A 25,908-nucleotide genomic window follows, 5' to 3' on the forward strand; every position below is an offset into this window, starting at 1 on the left:
TTTACTCGGTTATGTTTGGGTTTTTTAGGGGAAAAAGGTCAGAGGCCTTTTGCTAATCAATCCTCAGAATCCCCTGGGAGATGTCTACTCTAGAGACTCACTGGAGGAATACCTGGAATTTGCCAAGAGGTATGAGTCCACCGCTTGAGACTACACAAAGTCCCTAAAAACGGTTCCCGTCACTCCTGGTCAAGAAGTCATTTACCCCTTACCCAGAAATAATTCACCCTAAATATTCTTGCTGCAGAGTATACTTTGAAAGTTGTGTACAATGAAGTGAAATTGAAATGAAGGAAAATGCACCCACATGCTTGCCACTTCAACCCAACCCTTTGCCATTTCCTACCTAGCCCTTGCCCAGCTACAGACGCCTACATAACAATCATGATATGGTTTTGTTGCTTTTCCACTTCTCCCAGCATCCATTTCTCAAACTGCTTGGCCTGAGGTGTCGAGGGAGACAGACTCTCAGGCCTTGTGGGTTGCAGACGTGTCCCCAGAGAGTTTTCATGTCACATTCCTAAGAACACGTTATCATCAGTTATCTCTGGAGTCTTGAAATAGCCCGAATCGTTAGGGTAGATAATCTTCCACTTTCTAGAAGAAACACATTTATTCAAACTTCATAACTAATCCAGACCAATGAACGGCAGAGCACGGAGACGAGAGGAAGAACGCTGGAATTCGACAGGATGAGAGTCACATCCTACTTGCTAATTCAGGGGATTAATTTTATGTCTCAGACTTAGTTTCCTCATCTGTGAAATGGAGGTAACACTCCTGCTCCAGAGGGCTGCTGGGAGAATAAATGGGATGATGTGATAAGCACTTCAATTCAGACCTTGGGTGAGAGCTCCTGAGCATAATAGACCAAAACTCCGTTGGACCCCCAAGCCCCTTCTCATTGGTCTCTGCTTGATGGTTGAGGGTTAGGTAGGATGTTCTCATGTGGATCTTTGGGGTCCTGTTCCTTCCTAGTACCCCCACACCAGGTCGAAAGGTCCCTTCTGGTGTGCTGCCCCTTTTGCCTTATCATGGCCCTTGGAAGGGTTGGATGGGCTGCTGAGGTAGCAGGCGTCTCTGATCTGTATCTAGAGAAGAGCCTAAAGAAAGTGAGTTAAGATCAGAGAGAACCGGATATTGTCCTCGCTCTTCCGTCCAACCTGCAGGTACAACCTACATGTGATCATAGATGAGCTGTACATGCTGTCTGTGTTTGATGACTCCGTCACCTTCCACAGTGTTCTGAGCATGGAAAGGTGAGTTGGTCTCAGCTGGAGTTGGGAATGAGAACCACGAGGTTTCTGCTTTTGCAGGGTGAGCTCATGTGCCATAAACCTAATTGGCTACATGCTAGGACCTCAGCTAAGTGCCACTGGGAGTGTGAAAACGAGCAAAGCATCATCTTTCCTCCCAAGTGTCTTCTCTAAGAGCCATTTGTACACAAGATGACTTGAGGGCAGCGTACAACGTGCACTGTCAAAGTCAAGACAAAGCCCTTCCAAAGGTTGGGATGGGAACGTCTTGATAAGCAGTGCACAGGGAAAGGACAGAAATAGGGTGGAACTTTCTTAAGGGTATTTGGCCCTAGGATAGGATCCCAGCAGCCAAACAGAGCAAGCGCATGCTTGGCAGAAGGGACTGCCTCACCAAAGGCAGGGGAGTAATGAGTAGGTGAGCTCATTTTAGAAACCATGGGTGGCCCACTGCGTGAAGAGCCAGCTGCTAAGAAGGTGGCTTTGGACCAGCTATAAGAAGGCCCTGAGCCAGGCTGAGGGTCCGGGACTTCATTTAGTGGGCACTTTGGAGCTGTCCCCTCTAGTCCCCTGAGGATACCTTTTGTTGACTTCCTGGCTTAACTGGGACAACTGTTTCTTGAACTTTGGGCCCCACAGGCCCTTTGTCTGGGAAGGACATCAAGTCCACATTCCTCTTTTCCCCTCATAGACCCCAAGTCTTCACCCTTCAAATGTTTCTCTGTAATCTTGATTGTTCTGTCTGCTCCCCAGTTTGCCTGACCCCAACAGAACCCACATGATCTGGGGCACCAGTAAGGTGAGCCCCAGCTGCCTGTCCTTGGGTAGGGAGGGGAGGGGAGCCAGGAGCAGAAGGCAGACACCAGCTATTCTCTTCCTCTAGGATTTTGGCATCTCTGGCTTCCGCTTTGGTGCTCTGTACACCCACAACAAGGAGGTGGCCTCCGCTGTGAGCTCTTTTGGCTTCCTCAATGGCATCTCTGGGATCACCCAGTACAAGCTGTGTCGGCTGCTCCAGGACAGAGGTACTGAGCCCCATCCCTGGGGCTGGCCTCTTGACCAGATCTCTTGGCCAGTGGGAATTCCTGGGTCTTCTTAGGCCTCTGACATGCCTTCGACACACTGAGGCCCTGTTCACTGTCTCAGGCTTAATGGTGGCAAGACAGAAAGTTTGCTGGAGAGCAGGATGCAACTCAGATGGTGCAGGAGGGTGTGGCTAGAAGAGAAGGTGCTGGTCTAAAACGTAGGATGGGCTTTCATTTCTGGCTGTCTGGCAGCTCACGGGGTTCTGCCTAGAACAGGGATGGCCAGCTGTATCCTAAGACTTGAAGGTGGGCACTTCAGAAATCAATCTTTATGTGAAGGTCAGTTTTCCCTTCCCAACGCCCTGATTGCTTCAGCCAAAGATTACAAAGAAATGCCTCAATTCCTCGAATATGACTTAACATCATCTTCCAAGGTGGCCGAAGGAGAGCTGCCATTTGGGCAAGGTGTGTGGCTACGTCCGCGGCCCCTGGATCCCCACTCCTCTGTGGGTCTCCAGTGAATGCTGGCTTCCGAGGGCACTTCTCCCGTTAATGCCATTGCCCAAACTTAGATAAGGCCCCTTTTCTTTAGCTCCCTGTAACAGAGCAGCTGCCAGGCTAGAGGATTTAAATTAAAAACTGGGAGAGAATGAAAGAAACTAATATAAGAGAATCTAGTCTAGAAAACAATTTGCTTTCAGCTTTGGATGGGGAAAGGGGTGGATATGAGAAATCTGACTGGCTGCTTCCCTACATGGTGCCAGGCCCGTGGCTTTTGGCAGAAACCAGATTTCCAGCTCCTTGAACACTAGTTCTCAACCTCGGGTGCACATGGGCATGACCTGGGGAGTTTCAATACTGATGTGTGGGCTCCATCCCCAGAGATTCTGATTTAGATGATCTGGGGGTATAATCTGGACATCAGGACTTTTAAAAGGTTCCCAGGTGGTGCTAATGTGCCGCCAATGCCGAGAGCAATTGGACTAAGGTCGTCCCCATGCGTGTCTAGGTTCCTCAAAGTCCACTACGTGAGGCTCTGGGGCAGGAGGTAAGGGGAGCTGTGCGTACCTGCTACTTGCTCAGTTGACAACAGCAGCATCAACCGTGTTCAGGGGATATCCCAGCTCCTTGCCTCACGGGTGTAAACTCAGAATATTCCTACTAGACTAGTGAGAAGCTCAGTCTTCCCCAGAGTCATAGGTAAGAGGTGGGTGTGCTGGGTGTGGATGCCCTGAGCTCAACTATAATACAGGGTCAATCTTGGATAGAAACAGCTGGCCAGAAGCCCAGGTGGAGGGAGCTTGGCAAGGAACCCTCTGGCAGATCTCTGCTGTGAATCTGTGACAGCTCTCTCCCCCCACCCTCCAGAATGGATTGACAAAGTGTACCTGCCCACTAATCACTCTCGGCTGAAGGCAGCTCACAGGTACATCACCAACAAGTTGAAGGCGTTGAAGATCCCCTTTCTCAATCGTGGTTCGGGCCTCTATGTCTGGATGAACTTGAAAGAGGTGAGCTCTGGGAGTGAAGACACGTGTTCTTGGGCAAGACCTGCTGGATGGGTCTTGGGCTTAGCTCCGCCCCTCTGCCCTCCCTAGTACCTGCAACCATGTACCTTTGAGGAAGAGCTGCTCCTCCATCACCGTTTCTTGGGCAACAAGCTGATACTGTCCCCTGGCAAGACCTACATGTGTAAGGAGCCTGGCTGGTTCCGCCTCATCTTTTCGGATAAGCCCCTCCCGTTAAAACTTGGTGAGTGATGCTGACGTCCCAAGCCTGGCATCCTTCAAAGATGCCCCATCAGCTCCTCTATAACCCAACCCAATGCTTCAGTTGTCCCCTCTTTGGCCTTTAGCCTCCTATAGCTCCAGCCATTCTCTGCCATCTCTTTCCACTTTCCTGTCTTTAAGTTCCTTTGTAAACAGGAACTGATAGGTGCTTGAGGTATATTCCACCTTTTGAGTGTCTGTTCTGTGCCTATTGAGCATGGCACTGGGGACTATAGGCTAATAGGGAGTGGTGCTCTGCCCTTGTGGGGCCTGCAGTCTAGTAGATGAGACAGACAGACGGATGACCATGGAAGGCCCTGTATGTTATACAACAGAGTTCAGATTCCCATCTGAAGGTTATAGAAACATGACCTTCCTTTCAACAACTATCACATCTCACCATGTGCTGGACACCATTCTACCTGCTGGGAACATAGCAGTGAATGAGAAAACGTTTATGTTACAGAAATATCTTTTGGGCTAACACGGAGAATAGACTGAGCAAAGGGTCCCTAGAGGCAGATAGAAAACTTGAGGCCAAGGCCATAAGACATTCTATGGGATTGGATAAGAGTCATGAAGGTGTCTGGCAGGCAGCTGCTGTGACAATGAAGCTCAGAAAGAGCCCTGGGGGATGCGACAGGTCGACTTGGAAATCTGTCCTGACGAAGGGAGGGTTGAAGGCCAGCATCTCTGAACGAGTTAGGCTCTGGGGGTCCACCATGACTGGGTATTTCTGGGGCTCAGCTGCAAACCCACTAAATGGTTCTCTGTCCCCATTTGAACCTTGTAGCCATGCATCGGTTCTATGAGGTGCTCGCGGAGCAGAAGCGGGATCTGAGAGTGAAGCAACTGGAGGATCCACAGAAGGAGTAATCCGTCTGCCTCCCAACCAGCGGCTCCGCCAGTCACGTGCTCAGGGAGTCCCACATGCTCAGTCCCTGGTCCAGAAGGCTGGCGTGTTGGCTTGATGCTGTGACTGAACAGTGGCTTCCTCCAGGAATGGGCTCGTGAGACCCAGTCATCAACGTCCTTAAGCTGAGCATCTGTCATTTTTGGAAGCTTTGCATCTTTTTAGTCTTTGGTAGCCATTGTGTCTTTGCAAAATGTTTTTATGGGTGTGGAGGTCGGAAAGCCTAGAAAGGCATAAAGGGAGCTCTCTGGCTCCCTATTTAGATGGGCTTATTTTTTGTATTCCATATCTAATGAATTCCATATTCTTTTAAATTCTAGATCTGTTTTATTTTTTGCTCACATTCTTCGATTTTTTTCTTCCTTTTAAATTCTATGGCAGGTTATATGTGCAGAATACTGTCTGGGGCAGGTCAGAAAGGCAGGCAAAAAGTGATCCCTAATGAATGGAGCACTTGCCAGGTGTTGGAGGCAGCGTCCTGTAGGATCCTTACATGTCACACCCACCTTACACAGGAGTGGCTAAGTGGCAGGGTGGGGGGTACAATTCCAAATGTTCCTGCTTCCAAATACAAGTTCTTTCCCTTCTTGCCTCTCCAAAAGGCTTTTCAAAGGAAAGCCGAGCTTAAGGAAGCTGATTCTTTTATAACGAGCAGTAGGTCTGCCTGAAATTTGGTCTGGAGGGAGATGTTATCTTTATTTTACTGAGTAGTAAACAAACCTACCCTTTGCTCTGGAGGGAGACACTCACTTATCATCTATGTATCTCCTTGAAGATAGCCTGGAACGGAGCAGTCAGTGTCCCTGCTTGCCAGAAAGGCAGAAACGCGAGGCCCCGGGAAGATGCATCTCCTGCCAGCATCTTGTGTCCCTGCTAAACTCACTTTATTAGCCCTAGTCGTTTGGGGGGGATTTTTTTGAATTTTCAATGTATGCAATCATGTTGCTTGTGAATAAAGATGATTTTCCTTCTTCCTTTTGAATATTTACAGCCCATTTATTTTTTTGTTTTAATTGCGTTGCCTAGAACCTCCAGGACAATGTTGAATGAACGTGGTGAGAGGGGACGTTCTTGCCTTGTTCTCCATCCTAGCAGGATTGAGTTCAGTGTCTCACTTAAATATAATGTTTCTGTAAGTATTTGTCACGCTGCCTTGACCAGATAGAAGAATTTCCTTCAATTCTTAGTTTTCTGAGAGTTTTACTAGGAATGGGGGTTCAGCTTTTGTCAGATGTTTTGATCTGTACCTCTAGAGATGATATAATTCTCTTTTAATTATTAATGTGGTAAATTACATTGATTTAAAAAATTAAACCAACGTCATATGCCTGTGATAAGCCCCATAAAGTCATCGATGCATCATCCTTTTATATAGTGTTGAATTTGGGGAATTTTACATCTATTTTCATGAGGGACATTGTGCTATGATATTCTTTTTTGTAATGCATTGTTTTGGTCTCAGGGTAGTACTGACCTCGTAAATGTTTGGGGAAGTTTTCCTCAATTTTCTGAAAGTTTGTGTCAAATTGCTTTTTTAAAAAAATCTTTAAATGTTTGGTAAAATTCACCTGTAAGGCCATCTGTACCTGGAGTTTTCTTTGCGGGGAGGTTTTTACTCATGAATTCAGTTTCCGCAACAGATATAGGGCTAGTCACATTTTCTAATTCTTGTGTCAGTTTTGGCAATTTGTGTCTTTTGAGAAAATCCATTTTATCTAAGTTTATTATTGACATAAAATTGTTCATAATATTCTCTTCTTATCTCTTTAATATCTGTAGGATGCACAGTGTTATCTCCTCTTTCTTTCCTAATATTGAAATGTTTTTTAATCAGTTAATCTAAATGTTTATTAATTGTATTAATCTTTTCGAAGAGCCAAATTTGGTTTTATTGATTTTTTTCTCTACTGTTTCTTTTCTGTTTCACTTCCATTCTTATCTTTACATCCTTTTATTTACTTTGGGATTAATTTGCTCTTTTTCTAGCTTCTTAATGTGGAAGCTTGGATGAATGGTTTTAAGCTGCATTTTTCCCCCAAAATATAAGCATTTAAAGCTATTGATTTCTCTCCAAGCATTGCTTTAGCCATATATAATTTTGACATGTTGGTTTGTACAATCATTAGATTTTCTAATTTCCCTGTAATTTCTTTTTATCAATGATTTATTTAGCATGTGTTAGTTTCTAAATATTTGGGGATTGTTCAGGTATCTTTGTTAATGATATCTACTTTAGTTTTCTAATGACTAGAGAGTATAAACTATGATTTCAGTCCTTTGAAATTTACTGAGATTTGCTGACGGCCAAGTATTTGGTCTATCCTGGTCAATGTTTCAGGTGCACTTGAAAAGATGTGGATTTTGAACTTATTGGGTGTGGTGGTCTATAAATATCAATTAGGTTTAATTGTTTCATAATGTTTATATCTCCCCATCCTTACTGTCCCTTGATCCATTCTCTTACTTAGAAAGGGGTGCTAAAGTTTCCAACTATAATTCTTGATTTGTCTATTTCTCCCTTTTGTTCTGTCAGTTTCTGCTTCATGTATTTTGAAGCTTTGTTATTAGGGGTCTAACTGTTTAAAATTGTCATCCTGATTAGTTGATGATTTTATCATTATGAAATGTTTTGAATTTTTGGTAATTCTTTTTGTTTTGAAGTCTATGTCAGATATTATTACGAAAGGTTTAGCTTATGATTCTTTTTTTGTGTTAAAATACACATGCAATTTACCATCTTAACCATTGTTAAGACTATAGTTCAGTGGTATTAAACACATCCACATTGCTGGGCTTCCATCACCACCACCTATCCCCATGGCTCTTTTCATCTTCTAAAACTGAAAATCTATGCCTATTAAACAATAACTCTCCATTCCCTCCTTCCCTGCTTCCCCCAGCCCCTGGCAACCACCATTCTACTTTCTGTCTTTAGATTTTGACCTCTCTAAGTATCTCTTATGTGGACTCGTACAGTATTTGTCTTTTTGTGACTGGCTTATTTCACTTAGCATAATGTCCTCAAGAGTCATCCATGTTGTAGCATGTCAGAATTTCCTCCCTTTTAAAGACTAATATTTCTTTGCATGTATATACAGCATTTTGCTTATGCATTCATCCGCCGCTGGACACTTGGGTTGCTTCCATGTTTTAGCTGTTGTGAATAATGCTGCTGTGAACACAGGTATACAAGTATTTCTTCAGGACCCTGCTTTCAGTTCTTTCGAGAATATATCCAGAAGTGGAATTGCTGGGTCACGTGGTAATTCTAGTTTTAATTTTTTGAGGAATCTCCATATTGTTTCCCACAGAGGCTGTTAGCATTTTACACTCCCACCAACGGTGCACAAGGGCTCCGATTTCTCCACATCCTTGCCAACACTTGCTTTTTTGGTTTTTGAATAATAACCATCCTCTTATCATTTGCGTGATACACTTTTTCCCATCTTACTTTTAACCGTTTGTCTTTTTATTTAACATATGTCTTGCAAACACCATACATACTTGAATCTTGCTGTTGTATCCAGTCTGATGATCTTTTAATCGGTCCTAGTCACTCCGTTTAACGTCATTATAGATGCGGTTGGATTTAAGTCAACTGCCTCGCTATTTTTTTTCTATTTGTGCCATATACTCTTTATTCATTTTTCTCCTTCCTGTTTGCCTTCTTTCAGATTAATCAAGCATTATTTACTATCACATTTTATTGCCTTTTTTGGCTTCTGAGTTATATCTCTAGATTTTGCAAAAACTTGTTTGCTTTGGGAATTACAATATATTTATCCAGCGCCCTCAGTGAGAAGTCCACACTCCGTTTCACGATTTACAAAGGCTCATGACTGCCCCCTGCCGGTATCTGCAGCCTCCCTTCCGGACCCAGCAAGCTCCGGCGCTGCTGGATGTGTCGCAGTTCATTCATGTTCCACGCTGACTCTAACCCCGAACCCTTCCTTCTGCTTCCAACACCCCGCCTGCCAGCTAATTAACCAGGACTCGACCCCCGGAACTCAACCATCGCTTCCTAAGTGTTTAGGGTGAATGTATGTGTATGTAGGGGCTTTCTGCGTGAGCCAGTGCATAATAAGTGGGCGTAGGGTTAAACCCCGGGCTGCATGCTTCTTCCACAGCACCCCCCAATCCCTTTGGGAACAGTCACCACATCCATATGTCCGCCTTCCCAAGCAATTAAGCAAGTCAGCTGTTTGTTTTGCTCATCCCTGTATCCCAGCCCTTTGCAGAGATCTGGCTCAAAACAGGCATTCGATAAGCCTAGTTATCTGAATTATATAGAATGATGGGACTTAAACGGGAGAACTGGCTTATTTCACAGAACATAAGGCGAGGGCCAAAATGTCCCGAGAGCTGCTCAAGGTGACAATGTTAGTGGCAAGGCCAAAGTGAAGATAACAAGTGGAGTAGTCAGAAGCCAGCCAAACCTCCCCAGCCATACTTGTATCCTGGGATCCTGCTTATTTCCTCGGGGGGGGGGGGGGCGGGGAGGAAAATTTTCCTACTCAAGGCACCTCGGAGAGCATTAGGAACTAACTCACGGGGGAACTAACTCATTGCCCAAGCCCCGGAATGTGTAGGGTCCGCGGCAGAGTTCAGCAAACGATGCCTAGAAGGAAAGAGGGAGAAATTAACAACCCCCCGTGAAAAACTCTCCTAGAAGAAGGATGTTTTAAGAGTGCCCTCGCCTTAATCCGAAAAGGCTTTCCCGTGGGCGACACCAGGCATACATTTGCCCAGAAAACTCTATGGCTCTACCAGCCTCAAAATCGGAGAACGAAGCCCGGGAGGCAGGGGGAGGCGCCGCCACGTGCCAACGTGGGAGGGAGGAGACGCCGGAATGTTCAGGCCAGGGAGCACAGAGGTGGCAGCGGGCGGCCCGCCCCTTCCTCGTGGAGGTCTCCGCCCTGGGCCCTTCTCCTCCGGCTTCTCCTCCGGCCTGAGCGGCCAGTGGCGGGGGACCGGGCACTGGGAGGATCGGAGGAGCCCCCGTCCCCGGGGTGCGACCGTGCGCGCGCCCCCTAACGCGCGGGCCACACCGAGGCGTCCTGCGGCTGCGGGCGCGAGGGGGCGGGCTGCGCCCGAACAGTCCGGGAAGGCCCGCGGTCCCCGAGTCCGGGTGCCCTGGCGTCGGGCGCCCGCGCGTAAAGCGTGCGCGGGCGAGGGAAACCGACACAACGCGCGTCCAGGACTGCCAGCGCCCGTCCCCGCCAGCTCGGCCAAGTAGGTGCGATCCCCGCTTTGCAGAGAAGGGGGGCCTCGGCGCCCCGCTATGTGCACCGGCTGGAGGATTCTCTGTAAACGTCTCGGCTCTTCCGTCTCCCAGCCCTTTGCCCCACTCAGACTTCCTCCTCCTGGACAGCAGGAGCGTCTCTCGCGGACGGCTCGCGGCCCTGCAGAGGCCCTTTCGCTTTATTATCCGCCAGATCTGCTGCATTTTGGAGTTCCCAGGCCTGATCGGGCGAGGGTGTCTGGCTGGGGACTCGTCGCCGCCCGGCTGGACGCCCCGAGCCCGCCCTTGGCTCCCGCGCAGCGCTGAGCCGAGCCCCGCCGCCCCCACCGCGACCCCAGGCTTCGCCTCCCACCCCCGCGCTTCCACCGGGCTGCCCTTCCTTGGCCTGGCCTGTCGGGAGGGGCCTGGCTGAGGCTTGGGAGAGCCCAGCTAGTTGGGGGAGGATCCCAGAGAAGACTTACGGAGCAAAATTTAATCGGGGGTGGGGAGGGGGGGGCCCTGGGTTTCTGGGCCGCTGGCTGTCACTCGTCATTTGGTGTGTGGGGCTTGTGCATGGGAAAATCGGGAAGGAGTTGTGATAGAATCCTGACTGTGAGCCAGGATTTGCTCTAAGGCTTGTCTGCATGAACTCATGTGTTTATATCCTCGCTGCTCCTCTGTGTGGTAGTTACGGTGGTACCCACAGTGCAGCAGAAGAAACTGGCTGGGAAAGTGGAGGAACTCACACCCGGCTTGCAGGATGAGACCACGGGCTCCTGGTGCCCCCGTCTCCCTCCCTCAGGAGTGAAGACGGCCCCTGGAGCTCTGCCTGGGGTGTCTACACTTGCGGAGACCCCGCTCCCCTCAGTCCCCACCCATCTCTGCTCCGGAGCACCAAATAGTCTCATTGTACCCTTCACCCCTGTTTACATCAGTTACCACGGGACCTTCTGGGACTCCAGGCTCTTTCTGCTTCAAGTTGGAAAATTTTAACCTGGCTTTTTGAAATTGAGGTCAGTAAGCATGGAAAAAGGACGTTGGTCACCCCTTAGGCTGCAGAATGAAAAACTTCACAGGAGTAAAACAAGCTAAAGCACCTATACATTAAAGTCATATAAAGATAGCGAGTACAGCCCCTGGCACGGAGTATATCCTTAATGAAATTTGCTTGTTGAGGTGATTGCACATGGTTACAGTAGTGAGGGACACAGAAAGCACTGAGCATATAAACTTAAAGGAACGGGCAGATAGAGAAGGCGGGGACCCCATGACTCCCAGTTCATTTCTGGTGCTTGCTGCATTGAGTGCTTTTGTCTTTTTGTAGATGTTTGCCCTCCCTGAGAAGGAATCCAGGGCACCATCCACCTGTCCGGGCCCAGCCTCCACACAGGACCTGGACAGTAACTGTGGGGATGGTCTGGAAAGAGAATGTTCTAGAAAGCCAGACCAGAAGCTGCCGGAGCTCTACGGAGTGGGTGATCCCACCGCCGGGTTCTCCTCCAATAGCTCCCACCTGTCCTCTAGAGGAGGCATCATTAAATGGTTCTGGGACTCAGCTGAGGCCGGCTACAGGACCTACCACATGGATGAGTACGATGAGGATAAGAACCCCAGTGTGAGTGAAGCCCCCTCCCCACGGGACTCAAGACAAGGCTGCCGGATGGGGCAGCGCCAGCTGGCTCTTGTCAGGTTGCAGTTGTGGTCCTCGGACCTCTAAGAGGTCTTCTGACGTAGCTCAGGGAGGCCCCAGTTTATACCTGGATCAGAAAATAGCCCATTTTTCACTAAGGGGGCCCTGATTTGTGAGGGAGGCATTCAAGAACCGTGGAACGCTCTTAGATGGATTCTGACCCACAGCCCGTCAGCTCTCCAACTTTAGAGCTGGGACAGGACTAGGCTTGCAAATGTTTCCTTTGCAAGACTAGGCTGCAAAGTGGGATGGGTCGTGTGTTCTTGAGCTACTTAACCTCTTGGAACCTCAGATCCTCTCTAAAGTGGGCTAATGATACCTGCTGTGTAGAAGGGTCACAGTGAAACGAGATCTGGGGTGTTATTAGCACAGGGCATCCACCTAGAGCATCAGTAAATGGGAGCTGCTATTGTTATTAATGTTTTCTGTCCGGACTGTTGTAAGTTGTTACTAGCAACACCTTCAGAGGGCGGAGCTCACACAAACAACCCATTAATAATCTTTATTTGTTGAGCATGTACCAGGTCCTGGGCCCTGTTCTAGGTGCCAGGGTTACAGCTGTGGACAAAACTAAGATTCCTGCCCTCATGGAGTTTATCGTCTAGTGGAGGAGACAGACAGTGAACAGACAAAAAATCATATGATGTGTGGTGATAAGTGCTGTAGAGGGAAATAGAGCAGGGTAAAGAGGATAGAGAATGATGGAGTGGGCTGGGGATATTGCTGTTTTATGTGAGGTGGTCACAGAAGGCCACTTTAATAAGGTGACATTTGAGCAGAGACTTGAAAAAAGAGGGATTGTATTAGCTATCCATTGCTGTGTAACAAATTACCTCTGGGGGAAGAGCATTCCAGGCAGAGGGAACAGCCATAAGTCTTCTCTGGGATCCTCCCCCAACTAGCTGGGCTCTCCCAAGCCTCAGCCAGGCCCCTCCCGACAGGAGTGATGGGGAGAGGGTGGGTAAGAAAAGAAGCAGGGGAGCTATTGCGATAATGTGGATGGGAAAGGCTGGTGGCTGGGACCAGGGTCTTAGCAGACCTAAGGAGGATGAGAAGTGCTGAGACTGTGCACATACTTTGCAGGTAGAAGCGGCAGGATTTGCGGGTGAGTTGAAGGTGGGTGGAGGAGCGTGCAGGAGCAGTGCGTTTTATTTGTCGTAATCTTAGCTCATCCAAGCTCTCCTTGTTCATCCTCCCTCCTTGCTCATTCCCCCAGTAGCTCAGGGGCCAGGAGTTATAGTGCGTGCGTCTCTCTGGGGACTCGATAAGGGACAGCTTGAGCTGTGCCTTCCCCCGCCCCTCCCCTGTGAGAATGCGTGCCTGTGCGGTGGGGATCGGGTGTCGTGTGGTGTCGCCCGGATCTCCCGGGGGAGCGTTTCCACCAGCACGGGCGTTCTTCTTGCTCTGAGGCACCCTTGTTTCTGCTCCAGCTGGAGCATCCATTTACTTTGTGCATCCTTTCGTCCCCTAACCATGTATGGAGTCCTTCTGAGCCCCTTGAGATGCAGTGGTGTCTCAGGCATGCATCCGGCCTTCAGGGACCTCACCATCTAGTGGGGGAGAGAAGGAATGTACATCAGTCCCTGTGACCTGGGGCAGAAACCGACCAGTGCTCTAAAGGGGGAGAGATAAAGAGCTCAGACTCCAGAAGAAGAAAGGATCCCTTCCAGGTGGGGTGTTGAGGAAAGCTTCCTGGAGGAGATGGTGTTGGAATAGAACCTTAGAAATGGGAGGTTGGGTTCAGGGAGCTGAGTGGAGGGTGGAGCTTGAGCAAAGGTGAGCAGGGGCAGTTGGAAGGCCTGGGTTGTGGGGAGCTCCTCCTTGTCTTGGCTGCCTCAGTGGGCTCCTCTGGCCTTTCGGTGCCCCCTCTGCTGTGCTCACACTGCCTCTGTGCCTCTCGTCTCCAGGGCATCATTAACTTGGGCACCAGTGAGAACAAACTCTGCTTTGACCTGCTGTCCAAGAGGGTAAGTCCTGGTGCGCCTGCGGGTGGCATCTCCAGCTCTGAGGGGCTGTCTTCTCTTGTATGTCCCTGGAAAGTTCCCCCACAAGAGCCAGCTGCTGGCCTCAGCAGCCCTGGCCTGGGTATCAGGAGACCCAGATTCCACATCTGCCTTGGGGACAACTTTCTATGTGATCTTGGGCAAGTCACTTCCCTCCTCTGAGCCTGCTTCCTTTTTTTTTTTTTGGTGAGGAAGATCAACCCTGAGCTAACGTCTGTGCCCATCTTCCTCTATTTTGTGTGTGGGTTGCCGCCACAGCATGGCTGACAAGTGGTGTAGGTCTGTGCCCTAGAACCGAACCCGCAAATCCAGATCGCCGAAGCAGAGGGAGCCGAACTTAACCACTAGGCCATGGGGCCGGCCGCCTATAGTTTAGTTTTTTAAATGGCTGTTTTAACACTGCTTGCAAAACTCCTGAAATTTAGTAAGCAGATTTCTTGAGCTGGCACAAGCCATCTCCAGCAAACCACTGGAAACACCTGATAAATGTATCTTCCCGGGCCTTGGGGTCAGAGTTTGGGCCTGTAGAGAGGGCGGTCCTTAATCCAAAGGGACGCGTTTCCCAGGGTGAAGTACGCAAGCCCTGGGGGGAAGGGTGTAGGAAATGGGCTTGAAAGGCCGGTTCTACCGAAAGCTGCCCCGGCTCAGGCAGCTCAGGACCGTCCAACAGAAATAAAACGTGAGCCGCCCATGTAATTTAAAATTTTCTATTAAATAAGTAAAAAGAAACTGGTAAAATTCACTTTACTAATATATTGCATTTAGCCCCATAGATCTAAAATATGACCATTTCTACATGTAATCAATATAAAAAATTATCAATGAGATGTTTTGCATCCTTTGTTCGGATCAAGTCTTCAAGATCCACTGGGTCTCAGTTCAGACGGGCTGCACCCCACTGCTCAGTGGCCACACGGGGCTGGCGGCTTCCGTATTGGACAGCGCAGCCCCGAGGGATGAAAGAGAGCGGGGAAAGGCCGGGCCTATAGACAGGTGGCTGGTCACCCCTCTTCCTTTTGGTCCCACTGCCCAAGGCCCTTGCCTTTTCTTGACGTTGTGTGTGTGATGCTCTGCGAGACACTAACCCAGCGCCTGGGCAGCGGGGGCTGGTCTAGAAATGGCCACCTTTTCCAAAGTGTGAGGTTGAGCTGAGCCTGCGAACACAATGGCCTGAGTCTCTCCAAGAGCTGGAGCCAAGACCGAGATGATGGCACCCAATTCTGGGACCTCTTCCGTCACCCCGTGGAGAAATCGAGTACCACGGTCTCCTGTCGCTGCCTCCACAAATGCACCCCTCTGGTTTTTCAGGTGGCAGTGTTGTATAAAGAGCACTGGACTAGGAGTCCAAAGTTTTGGATTTTGTCTCAGTTCTGCCACTTGCTAGCTGGGAACTTGCCTGAGTCACTTCACTTTTTTGAGCCTCGGTTTCCTCATCTGTAAAATGGGCACGAGGATGCTGTTCCTGTGCTGCCTGTCCCCTGGTTTCTCTGATGAGCAGACCCAGCCCTGGCTTTAGAGGCCCTGGTGCTGTGTGGACGTGGGTGGCGGTGCCAGCTCTCACGGTGAGGGTGTGCCGCCCTCAGCCCTGCTTGTCCCTCTCTGTCCCCAGCTGAGTCAGAGCGACATGCTGCGGGTAGAGCCGGCCCTGCTGCAGTACCCTGACTGGAGGGGGCATCTCTTGTGAGTAGTTGCCACGGGCCTGTGGTTCTCAACACAGGGTGGCTTTGCTCCCCAGGGGACATATGGCAATGTCTGGAGACATTTTGGCTTGTCATCACTGGGACGGGGGTGCTACTGACATTTATTGGCAAGAGAGGGTGCTAAACTTCCTGCAGAGGCCAGGATAGTCCCCCGCAACAAAGAATTATCTGGTCTCAAATGTCATAGTGGCGGGTGGAGGAAGCCCGCCGTAGGCTGAGGGCCTCGTCCTGGAGACCAGGCGACGGGGGGCTCTCCTGGAGCATCTCGAGGGAGCTGGGGCGTCTGCCGGTCCCACCCCAGCTCAGGAGCTCCCTGGCTTGGTTTATCTGGGTCTGAGGCAGGGCGGCGCCTTCAGGCGAGGAATCTCTGTCCCCAGTTTCTCAGTAGTTTTAAAGGAGCCAGAATCAGTTTCGGGGGAGTTGGCTGGGGCCTTTTCCTGCTGCTGATATAGGAGGTGGTAAATAAGGCTAATAAGAGTTTATACCTAATGAGCGCTTACTAGGAGCCACATGCTGTTCTAAGCGCTTAGTGACCGGGCAGGACTTGATTCCAAAGTGCATGTTCTTGTAGTAATTTAGATGCTGAGCCCTGGAGGCAGACCCCCGGGCCTGAGTGTGGACTCTGCCACTTACGAGCAAGTGACTTAATTCCTGCAAGCCTCAGTTTCTTTGTCTGTAGAATGGAAATGATAATAACAGTAGTTGCATCATAGGGTTGTTATGGAGATTAGATGCCTAAAACTCTCCCAATAGTACCTGCATAAGGTAAATGTTCAATAAATATTAGCAATAATAACTATGATAATAGCTATTCTTATAATAATACTGTTTCATTATTATTATTATTAGCTATGTATACATATAGAGTATACTTTCGATGTTCCTGAAGTCTGCTAGTTAGGTGGGGTTGGGTGTTCTAGAACGACTGAGAATGAGAGTTTTGATTTGTGGGGGTAGTGACGGTGGGGGGAGGGGAAGGCGGGCCCTGGGGGGTGGAGACAGACGCTGACCACTGTCCCCTTGTGGGGATCCAGGGAAGGGTGATGGCAGCTGCCTGAAGATTCCCCACAGGAGCCTTGGGATGGCCTGTGTGTCTGACAGGCGCTGTCCGTCTGTCTGTCTTCCCTCCAGCCTCCGGGAGGAAGTGGCCAGGTTCCTGTCTTTCTACTGCAAGAGCCCGGCGCCCCTTCAAGCGGAGAATGTGAGCAGCCCCTCCTCTGCCCTCCCCCGCCCCTCTGCCCTCGTCCCCCAGCTTCTGGCGGGCCAGAGGGGAGGTGGGTTGCGATCTGCCTTTCACTCCGTTCTGATCTGTTTCTGAGTGGAATTAGAGATACCCCTCCTTCTTTCTCCCTCATCCTAGGTACGTCGGGTTGGGGTATAATTTCTGCCCCCTGTGTTCTGTGGCCCCACTTTGCCTCCACACCTTCGGGCAAGACTCTCTGAGTGACCAGCTCCCTCTTCCTTGCTCAGTTGGCCTCAAGGAGGTTCCCCAAGAATGAGCCACATGAATGAGCCCCGCTCTTAGTCAGTGGGGGCCTTTGGGGACCTCCTGCGGCTTTGCTGTGACAGAGCCTTGAGGGCGTCGAACTGCGACCTAACTCTCCCCTCTGTGCCATCCTGGGATAGAGGCTGCAGGTCCTTGCTCCCTCCTGGGGCAGATTCATCTTTGTCCCATGGATATGTCGCCCTCAGGTGGTTGTTCTGAACGGCTGTGCCTCTGTCTTCTCTGCTCTGGCCACGGTGCTGTGTGAGGTCGGGGGTAAGTGGGCTTTGCCCCTCAGCACTGGGGCTGCCCTGGGCCTGCAGTGTCCCCAGTGGCCTGTCCTCGAGGGCTGCATCAGGATGCTTTCGACCCTAATAGACTACAGGGGCCTTAAATAAGTGGCTCAACAGGAAACCCAGTGATCAGCAGATCAGGAGAGGTCAGTGTGATGCCAGAGTTCTGGGCTGTCTCTTGTGATGACCTTGGCGTTTCCCTCACGCTCACAGATGGCTGTCACATCCTCGCACGACAGCGTGTCCAAAGCAGGAAAAAGGATGAGGTGGTGCCTTGCCTGTCTCTTCCTTATCGGGAGGTGCGAATGGGACTTCTCTTTGCCAGAAGAGTCCCACCAGAGCCCCTCTTACATCTTAGTGCCCAGAACAGGCTCATAAACCCATTCTGAAAGGTGTCCCTGGCAAAGGGGACTAAGGGGACCATGGTTGGCCTAAATCAAACTTGGTTCATCTCCTGGGGCTGGGGGAAGGCCCATCTTCTGTAGACTTCCTGCTGATCATATCTAAAAAATCTGGTGCTCAGTAGCGAGGAAGCACGTCGGAATGGCTAGTGAGCAGCCGCCAGTGGTGCATGCTGTAAGAGCCATGGTCATGGCGAGAACTGGCCATGGTCAGCGGTCATTGGTTGCCAGGAACGGAGGCCCAGTCATAATATTGGTAACATTTATTGACCACATACCACGTTCCAGGCCTGGCCTGAGAATTCGACCCTCACCCAATGCAGTGGTTTCAATGGTTACGCCCACTTCACAGATGAGGAGATTAAGGCACATGGGTTAAGTAACTGGTCAAAATCACACAGAGAGATAGTGACCAGGATTTGAACCATAAAAGGAAGATGCATTGCAAGGACGTAGTAGGCGAGTTCCTACCCATTCCAGAACAATCAGGAACAGGATCAACGTCACACTCCATCTCTTACCGGGGTATGCAGTCTCTCCCCTTTGTTTGGCCTCTCTCTGGACCTTCTTCAGCTCTTGTGTGGCCCAGTGTTGTTGCCCCAGCTCGGATGCCGCATGGCCTTTCCATTCAAGTGCGCATTCTCTCTCACAACGTCTGTGCTTCTTAGAGCAAAGGCCTGAGAGAGAGAGGGCACTTGATGGGGTTCTGACCGGCCAGTGGATTGGTGCCCTTGGGTCGTTTGTCTACCTTTGGTCCAATCCCCATGGCCGGGGGAGGGAACAATGTGGGACAAAGGCTGCCCCCTCCAGAGCTGCGAGTGGGGGGATGGTGCTAAAGGATGGTTGAGAAGGAGGGCAGCTGGACCCCTGCATCCTCTTCAGAACTGGAAGAATGCCTTTTCCCCTTGACCTTGGAGGGGGAACCAGCATCTCATCAACCCCCTATGCACAGCTAGAGACCCCTGCATGGCATCCCCAGACGGTCTCAGCCTTTTGTCTGATGCCACCGGGGGCAGAGAACCCGCTCCTCCTGAAGCAGCATGGTTTCTCTCTAGGCGGTTCTCTGTGTTGTCCGGTTTTTCCGTTTCTTGAGCCCAGATCATCATCCTGCAGCTTTGACTCATGCGTCCAAGCCTATCTTGGAGTGAGCCCACATGTCAGGCGCTTCAGAGGGACCCTCTGGGCTGCAGTTTCCTCGTCGGTAAAGTTAGGATGATCGCAGTACCTCCCTCACAGAGCGATTGTAAGGATCCAATGAGAGAAAATGCACTTTAATGTTTAGCACAGTTCCCACGAGGTACTAAGTGATCAATAAATGTCACTTACTGGTTATTAGAAGAGGGACTGATCTCAGTGGATCCAAGCTTCAGAAAGACTTTCGGGAGTTGAGAGAGGGCGCATGCCCGAATGTTCCCCAAGGACATTGAAGGCTTGGAGAGGTATGGGGCCCATGGATGGGGGTCTGCGGTGTTCTGGCCAGAGAGTGACAGCCCCTGGCCCACTCCTGCCCCCAGAGGCTTTCCTGATCCCTGCCCCTTACTATGGAGCCATCACACAGCACGTCTGTCTCTATGGCAACGTCCGACTGGTCTCTGTCTATCTGGACAGTGAGGTAAGAATTCCTGGGGCCCCAGGGAGGACGGGGTCTTCCTGGAGGTCAAGACTTTCCTGCATCTGAATTTGAGGGTGGACATGGGTGGAAGTCCACGCTGAGGGATATGGGGTTACAGGTGAAAGGGGAGTGGAGGCTTCTGTTGCCCACGGTTGCCATTGCCTGTGTTTCCCCGGGGGCTCCTAGGATCCCTGTTCTGAGAGCCCTGGGGTCCATGTAGAAGCCAAGGGCGGCCCCTGGGCAACTGGACCGAAAAAGGAGGGTGAGATGGGGCAGAGCAGACCTCAACATGGACGTCCTTGGACCCCAGTCAGAGGACCTCTGGGGCTCTTCCCAAAACCTGAGTGTAAAGGGTGTCCCTGAGTGATGGGGCAGGGAAAGGAGGCTGGAGATGACAGTGGTGGGAGAGACCCCCAGAGTTCAGGTTTGGGGGTCACTGAATTTGGCTGGTGCTATTTGTGGCTATTTCTCCAGGTCACTGGGCCAGATACACGCCCCTTCCAGCTCACAGTGGAGAAGCTGGAGATGGCCCTGCAAGGAGCTAATTCTCAGGTCTGAGGATCAAAATCCAAGGCTGGGAGTGGGGGGTCTGAGCGAGGCATGGACCCCTTGTCCTGTGGCTGATCTCCTCCGGGGAGTAGGGTTGGCACTCTGTGATGGGGGTGGGGGAGAGGGGTAGGGTGGTAGCGCGGGACTGTTCTGGGATTAAGCAGGAGCCTGCCCATGGAGGGTCCTCCCACTGGAGAAAGACTCTGAGACCTCAGTGTTCAGAGAATCAACCGGGCGCTTGATTGGAAACACCACTCCCCCACTCCGCCCGATGCTGATTCAGTGGGTCAAGGGTGGACTTGGAAGCCTGTAGTTCCGCAGTCTCGGTGGTGATTTGAGGAGGTGGTCCCCCTCACTCCGAGGGGATCTGAGGCCTCCTGCAGACCGGCAGAGACCAGTGTACTCCAGGGCTTGCTTTCCAGTCCACTTTTCAGAAATCCATCAACCTAATTTTCTTTTACGTGGTCTGTTCATGTCCACTGTAGGAATTTTAAAAGCGCAACTCCCGCCCCCTGCCATAATTCCACCAACAAAGTTGACCTCTGCTGGCGTGTGGGCATGTTTCCCCTGGGCTCTGTTCCTGCGTTTGTTTTCTTTCATAGTCCTCACGATGCTGCAGATGTAATTCTCTGTCCTTGTTCGCCTCCTGTGGGTGGTGAACACGTTTCCATCACACTCCCTGGGAGCCGGCTCGGTGACCAGCCCTGTCCAGTGGGGCCCGGCTCTGGCCTTCGGGAGGAGCTGAGCGTCTCCCGCCCCACCAATGGTTTCAGGGTATAAAGGTCAAAGGCCTCATCCTCATCAACCCCCAGAACCCTCTGGGCGACATCTACTCCCCAGCTGAGCTGCAGAACTTCCTGGAGTTTGCCAAGAGGTGAGGCACCCCACCCTCACCCCACAAAGCGTCAGGGTGGATCGGGGTTCTGATGTGGGCTTTGGGACTGGTCCTACCCTCTTGGCTCCACTGTGGGCTTCTCCCTGCTTTGGCCCCTCCCGGGCAGTGGGGTGGGGAGGTGGGGGTCTGTGGGATACTGGTTCTCTCTTTCTTTTTTAACAACAGCTGTCATCTATGGCATGCTCTAGGGGCCTGGCCCCCTGCTGAGCACTTGATGTGTTCTATTTCATGTAATCCTCCCAACATCCCGGTTAGGTATAGATGCTCTCGTTATTCCAGTTTACTGAGCCGTGGAGAGAGGGGTGGAGCCAGACTTGAATCTGGGTCTGCTGGTACTTAACTGTCTTGCACTAACTGCACCCATCCTCCTGGTGGTGCCCGAGGGCTCTGCCTCTCCCCCATGCGCTTCAAAGCCCCGTTGTCACCTGCTTTGTGTGTGCGGCTTCCTGTGTGTTTGAAAAAAGTAGACAAAAGAAGGGTGTTCCTGGAAAAAACAAATTTGGTAACCCTGGGCTTGACCGTGATCCCTCTGGATTTCTGACTCGCTGCCACCCCATCCTGGGGGATGCGTTTGGCTTGCGAACCAAGCTCTGTCCTCCCCGCCACCTGCCCGCCAGGCACGAGCTGCACGTGATGGTGGATGAAGTCTACATGCTCTCCGTGTTTGAGGAGTCAGTTGGGTACCGCAGTGTCCTAAGCCTGGAAAGGTGAGGCTGCCCCACAGAGCTGACTCTGCCAGCCCCCACTCCCCCGCGGTGCCCTGGCCCCTCTGTGGCTCGGCCCACAGGGCATGGCCTGCCCCAGGGTGATCCCTCTTCCATCCAGCTGATCCCACTGTTCTCAGATCCCCTAATGAGAGGATGGGAGGTCTGGGCCAGATCAGTGGTTTTCCAATTGTTCTGTGGGGTTTCTGAGAGCAACGAGGAGGGGCCTTAGGATTCCTTGACAGAGGGCTGGGTGGGTGAGAAACTGGCCTCCTTTGCTGTTTCTTTCATCCCCTGAGTAGTTCCAGTTTCATTCATTCGTTCATGTGCCCCTTGCATGTGCTAAGTACTTCTGGCTGTTTGGGCTTTTGCATTAGATTGAGTTTGAGCCAAGAACACCTTTGGAAACACTTGGGCCAGACATCTGTGATGTCTGTAAATCTGACATTCAGAGATTCAATTCAGAGATATGGTTCAGACCTCCCAACCCTGCTGAGCCCTCCTGTTGGTTCTTTTAGCTGGTCCTCGCAAAGCTCTGCACCTTTCCTGGAGCAGGGGTTGTTTCTCCCCTTCCACGGATTAGGAAAGTGAGACACAGAGAAATAGTGACTTGCCATCACCTGTGTGCCAGACACTATGTGAGGTGCTCAGGACACCACCATGAACAAGAAAGACGCAGGCTTTCTATGTGACGCTTGTATTTCTAGCCAAAAAACCCCCCGTTTTAGCAGCTAAATACACAGCTCGTCATTTGATGATGGCCGTGATCTGTGCTAAAAAGGAGAAGTCTGGGAGCCTCGAGAAGATCTGTCTGGGAGCCCCGTTGGCCTGGTCTACTGGCAGGTGTTCAGAGATCTGTTTGAGGAGGTGACACCTGAGCTATGCTCTAGATCAGGGGCCAGTGAATATTTTTAGATCAGATGGCAAATATTTTAGGCTTTTTGGGCCGTGTGGTCTCTCATTCGACTCTGCCGTCACAGCACAAAAGCAGCCATCGACAGTAGGTACATGAAAGAGCGTGGCTGTGTCCCGATAAAGCTTTATTCACAAAAACAGGCAGTGGGCCAGACTTGGCCTGCAGGCTATAATTTGCTGACCCTGCTTTAAAGGATGCGTAGGAGTTGGTGATTCAAGAGATGAAACCAGGACTTGTGTTCTCCGCAGGCTGCCTGACCCCCAGAGGACCCACGTGATGTGGGCCACCAGCAAGGTGGGTTCCTGGCTGGCCTTGGGGTGTCAGGAGGTGGGTGGGCAGAGAGGCGGGGGGACCCGCTTCCTCCCTGGAGGGCTGGCCACGGCCTAGGGTGCTTTTCTCCTGCAGGACTTCGGGATGTCCGGGCTCCGCTTTGGCACGCTGTACACAGAAAACCGCGACGTGGCCACTGCGGTGGCTTCCCTCTGCCGCTACCACGGCCTCAGTGGCTTGGTCCAGCACCAGATGGCACAGCTGCTCCGGGATCGTGGTGACTACCTGGGCCTGGTCACCTGAGGATGGGGGAGGGTCGTAGCCAGTCTGGGACTGGCCGGGAATCATGGCTGGTTCTCCAATGAGAAGATTTAGGATGGTGTTGAGAGTTGGCTCTGGCCTCAAACTGGCTTCATACCCTACTTGGTCACTTCCTGGCTGCACGACACATCCCTTCACCTCCCCCGGCCTCAGTTTCTTCATCTGTAAAACAGGGATCACCTTGGTACCTGTCTTGTGGGGTTAGTGTTATTTGTCATTCAATTAGAATAGTGCCTGGCATATAATTGACAGTTGCTCAATGTGAACTCATTATTATGAGCTGTGAGCGCTTGAAGAAAGAGCGGAAGCTACTAGGGGAAATTTTCCTGATGGAAGTGTCTCTCTATGCTGGTCTGTTCTGTTCCCAGGCTCAGACAGCGGGTTAGATGGCAAAGGTGACCTGTAACTGCCACCATTTATTGAGCCCTGCTAGATGCTCTCATTGCACCCTCTTGCTTGTCCCTCCCCAGAATCCTAGGAAGCAAATATTTCTGTATTTTCCATATTATTTTATAGATAAGGAAAATGAGGATCAGATACCACACACCTGCTTTAATAGCTAAATTAAAAGAAATAGTGACAGGGGTTGGCCCGGTGGCTCAGTAGTTAATTGCGCACGTTCCGCTTCAGTGGCCCGGGGTTCGCTGGTTCAGATCCTGGGTGCGGACATGGCACTGCTTGTCAAGCCATGCTGTGGCAGGCATCCCACATATAAAGTAGAGGAAGATGGGCACAGTTGTTAGCTCAGGGCCAGTCTTCCTCAGCAAAAAAGAGGAGGATTGGCAGCAGATGTTAGCTCAGGGCTAATCTTCCTCAAAAAAAAAAAAAAAGTAGTGACAGCATCAAGCGTTGGCCAGGAGACAGAGCAGCTGGAACTGTCACACACTGCTAGTGGGACTGCAAGATGGTGCAGCCACGTTGAAAACAATTTGGCAGTTGCTTATAAAGTTAGACACACTCTTACCAAATGGCCCAGCCGTGCCACTCCTAGACACTTACCCTGATGGTCTCCTAACGACCACTATGTGAATGTTTATAGTTGCTTTAATCATAACCACCCAGAACTGGAAACACCCCAGATTTCCTTCCATAGATGAATGGAGAAGCCCTCTATGGTGCGTCCACGCAGTAGACTTCTCCTGAGCAATAAAATCCACAGCTGCAGGAGGGATTGTGCTGAGTGAAAGAAGCCACTCTCAAAAGATTACGTCACTGTATGATTCCACTTACATGGCGTTCTGGAAAAGGCACAGCTGTAATGGCAGAGAACAGGCCAGCGGTTCTGAGGAAGGAGACGATGTGGCTAGACGCAGTGGGAGGGGGCTCTTTGGGGTGAGGGACCTGTTCGGTGTCCTGACTATGGTAGGGGTTACTTAGATCTCTCCGTGTGTTAAAATTCATCGAACTGGATACCAAAAAAAGATCAATTAAAAAAAAGAGGATCGGCGAGGCGAAGTTGCCCAAGGCCCCGCACCTTGTCAGGGCCCGCGCTGGGATCCGAACCTCAGCCTCGTGACTTGGGAGCATCCCTCTGTGAGTGGATCGGCCTCTGGTGAGGGCTGTCTCCCGGGGGACTTGGTGTCTGCGGGACCTGGCGCTGTCAGGCCACGTGTCTGGATTTAAGATGCTTTATACCGAATAATGAATATGCCCGGGGCCCCCAGTCACCCAGCTAGAGGACCCGTCTCGGCAGCTCTTGGCGTTTTTCTTTTCAGCACTTAGATTCACAGGATGGAGTGGAGGGTTGATGGGAGATTTATCTTTTGGCTTCTCTTTCACCCAAACAGACTGGATCAACCAGGTGTACCTGCCGGAGAACCACGCCCGGCTCAAGGCTGCCCACACCTATGTCGCGGGAGAGCTCAGGGCCCTGGGGATCCCCTTCCTGAGTCGTGGGGCAGGCTTCTTCATCTGGGCTGACTTGAGGAAGGTATGCAGGTGGAGGGGCGGGTGGGGAGAGAGTTCAGGCCTCCTTCCAGCAGGTGAGGGGCAAGGATGTCTCATTTGCATCCTGACCCCCCTCCAACCTCCCAGTACCTGCCCGAGGGCAGCTTCGAGGAGGAAAGGCGGCTCTGGCGCCGCTTTTTGGACCACAAGGTGCTGGTGTCCTTTGGCAAGGCCTTCGAGTGTAAAGAGCCCGGCTGGTTCCGCCTGGTCTTCTCGGACAAGGCCCACCGGCTTTGCCTGGGTGAGCCGCCTGCCTTCCCAGCCCCCTTCCTAACTGCATCCTGCATTCTGCTTCCCTCTTCTGGCCCCACAAGTGGCCCCAGCAACCTCCGCTTGTCTGTCCCCACCCACCCAGCCATCAGCGCTGACTGGCCATGACTTGCCTTTCCCAGGGATGCAGAGGGTCCGGCAGGTGCTCGAGGGCAAATCCCAGGTGGCAGAAGACCCCCCAGCCTGTCAGACCCAGGAGCCGAGGGATCGGCACAGGTGAGCGGACTGTTGCCTCGTGGCCGCAGGGCCTGGCAGCCGCTGCCAACCCGGGCCGTTTGGGGCTGTGAAGACTGATGGTGGGGGAGCTGTTTGCCAGGAAGATACGCAACTTGGCCTTGACTGTGAAGGAGAACTCTTCTTGCCTCTCTTGGTGGCAGTGTGAAGCTCCTTAGGCTGTGGTTCCATCCGGCCCACCCTCTCCCCCTCTATTAAACAAAGCTGGGAGAAACTGGAAGTGTCTGTTGTGAGTAATTTATGGAATGGAGGAGTCGTGACTGCTCCCATCCACAGCCCTGAGCCCCCAGGGGATGTGAAAAGAAAACAAACAGCCTGTACCTTCCTCTGATGGCGCCTTCATGCCTCCTTTGTTGCCATGGAAACAAGTCAGAGGAACAACGCATATAAGAGAGAGTACGCCCCCCAAATTAAAGAGTGCTAATTTGCGAAGTAC

The 25,908-nt window shown here is 51.2% G+C and overlaps 2 protein-coding genes across 9 annotated transcripts in view; both read left to right on the forward strand.

The window, feature by feature from the left end:
* The window catches only part of ACCSL (1-aminocyclopropane-1-carboxylate synthase homolog (inactive) like), a 74,752-nt gene extending 68,815 nt beyond the window's left edge, over nt 1–5,937 (forward strand). For both annotated transcript variants that reach the window (XM_014729430.3, XM_001489817.5), the window contains exons 9-15: nt 29–129; nt 1,170–1,259; nt 2,010–2,055; nt 2,140–2,281; nt 3,650–3,792; nt 3,880–4,033; nt 4,844–5,937. In XM_014729430.3, the coding sequence (XP_014584916.3) occupies nt 29–129; nt 1,170–1,259; nt 2,010–2,055; nt 2,140–2,281; nt 3,650–3,792; nt 3,880–4,033; nt 4,844–4,926 (759 nt within the window). In that variant the 3' untranslated portion in view covers nt 4,927–5,937. The remainder of the gene's footprint in view (nt 1–28; nt 130–1,169; nt 1,260–2,009; nt 2,056–2,139; nt 2,282–3,649; nt 3,793–3,879; nt 4,034–4,843) is intronic.
* A 3,877-nt stretch (nt 5,938–9,814) lies between these two features.
* On the forward strand, nt 9,815–25,686 carry ACCS (1-aminocyclopropane-1-carboxylate synthase homolog (inactive)). Of its 7 annotated transcripts, none has more exons than XM_070229338.1 (16): nt 9,815–10,195; nt 11,120–11,197; nt 11,509–11,799; nt 13,782–13,841; nt 15,487–15,557; nt 16,709–16,778; nt 17,270–17,336; nt 19,269–19,366; nt 19,841–19,918; nt 20,689–20,789; nt 21,428–21,517; nt 22,679–22,724; nt 22,836–22,977; nt 24,809–24,951; nt 25,056–25,209; nt 25,324–25,686. In XM_070229338.1, the coding sequence occupies exons 3-16, from the start codon at nt 11,509–11,511 to the stop codon at nt 25,344–25,346; spliced, it is 1,434 nt and encodes a 477-aa protein (XP_070085439.1). In that variant the 5' UTR covers nt 9,815–10,195; nt 11,120–11,197; the 3' UTR covers nt 25,347–25,686. The 7 variants fall into 7 exon arrangements, with proteins under 7 accessions (XP_070085439.1, XP_023509680.1, XP_023509681.1 ...); XM_023653912.2 differs by having other exon boundaries at nt 25,361–25,686; XM_023653913.2 differs by lacking the exon at nt 11,120–11,197 and having other exon boundaries at nt 9,819–10,195; nt 25,361–25,686.
* Nucleotides 25,687–25,908: the final 222 nt, after the last annotated feature.

Source organism: Equus caballus, chromosome 12 (assembly GCF_041296265.1).
Source record: "Equus caballus isolate H_3958 breed thoroughbred chromosome 12, TB-T2T, whole genome shotgun sequence".
Lineage (NCBI taxonomy): Eukaryota > Metazoa > Chordata > Mammalia > Perissodactyla > Equidae > Equus > Equus caballus.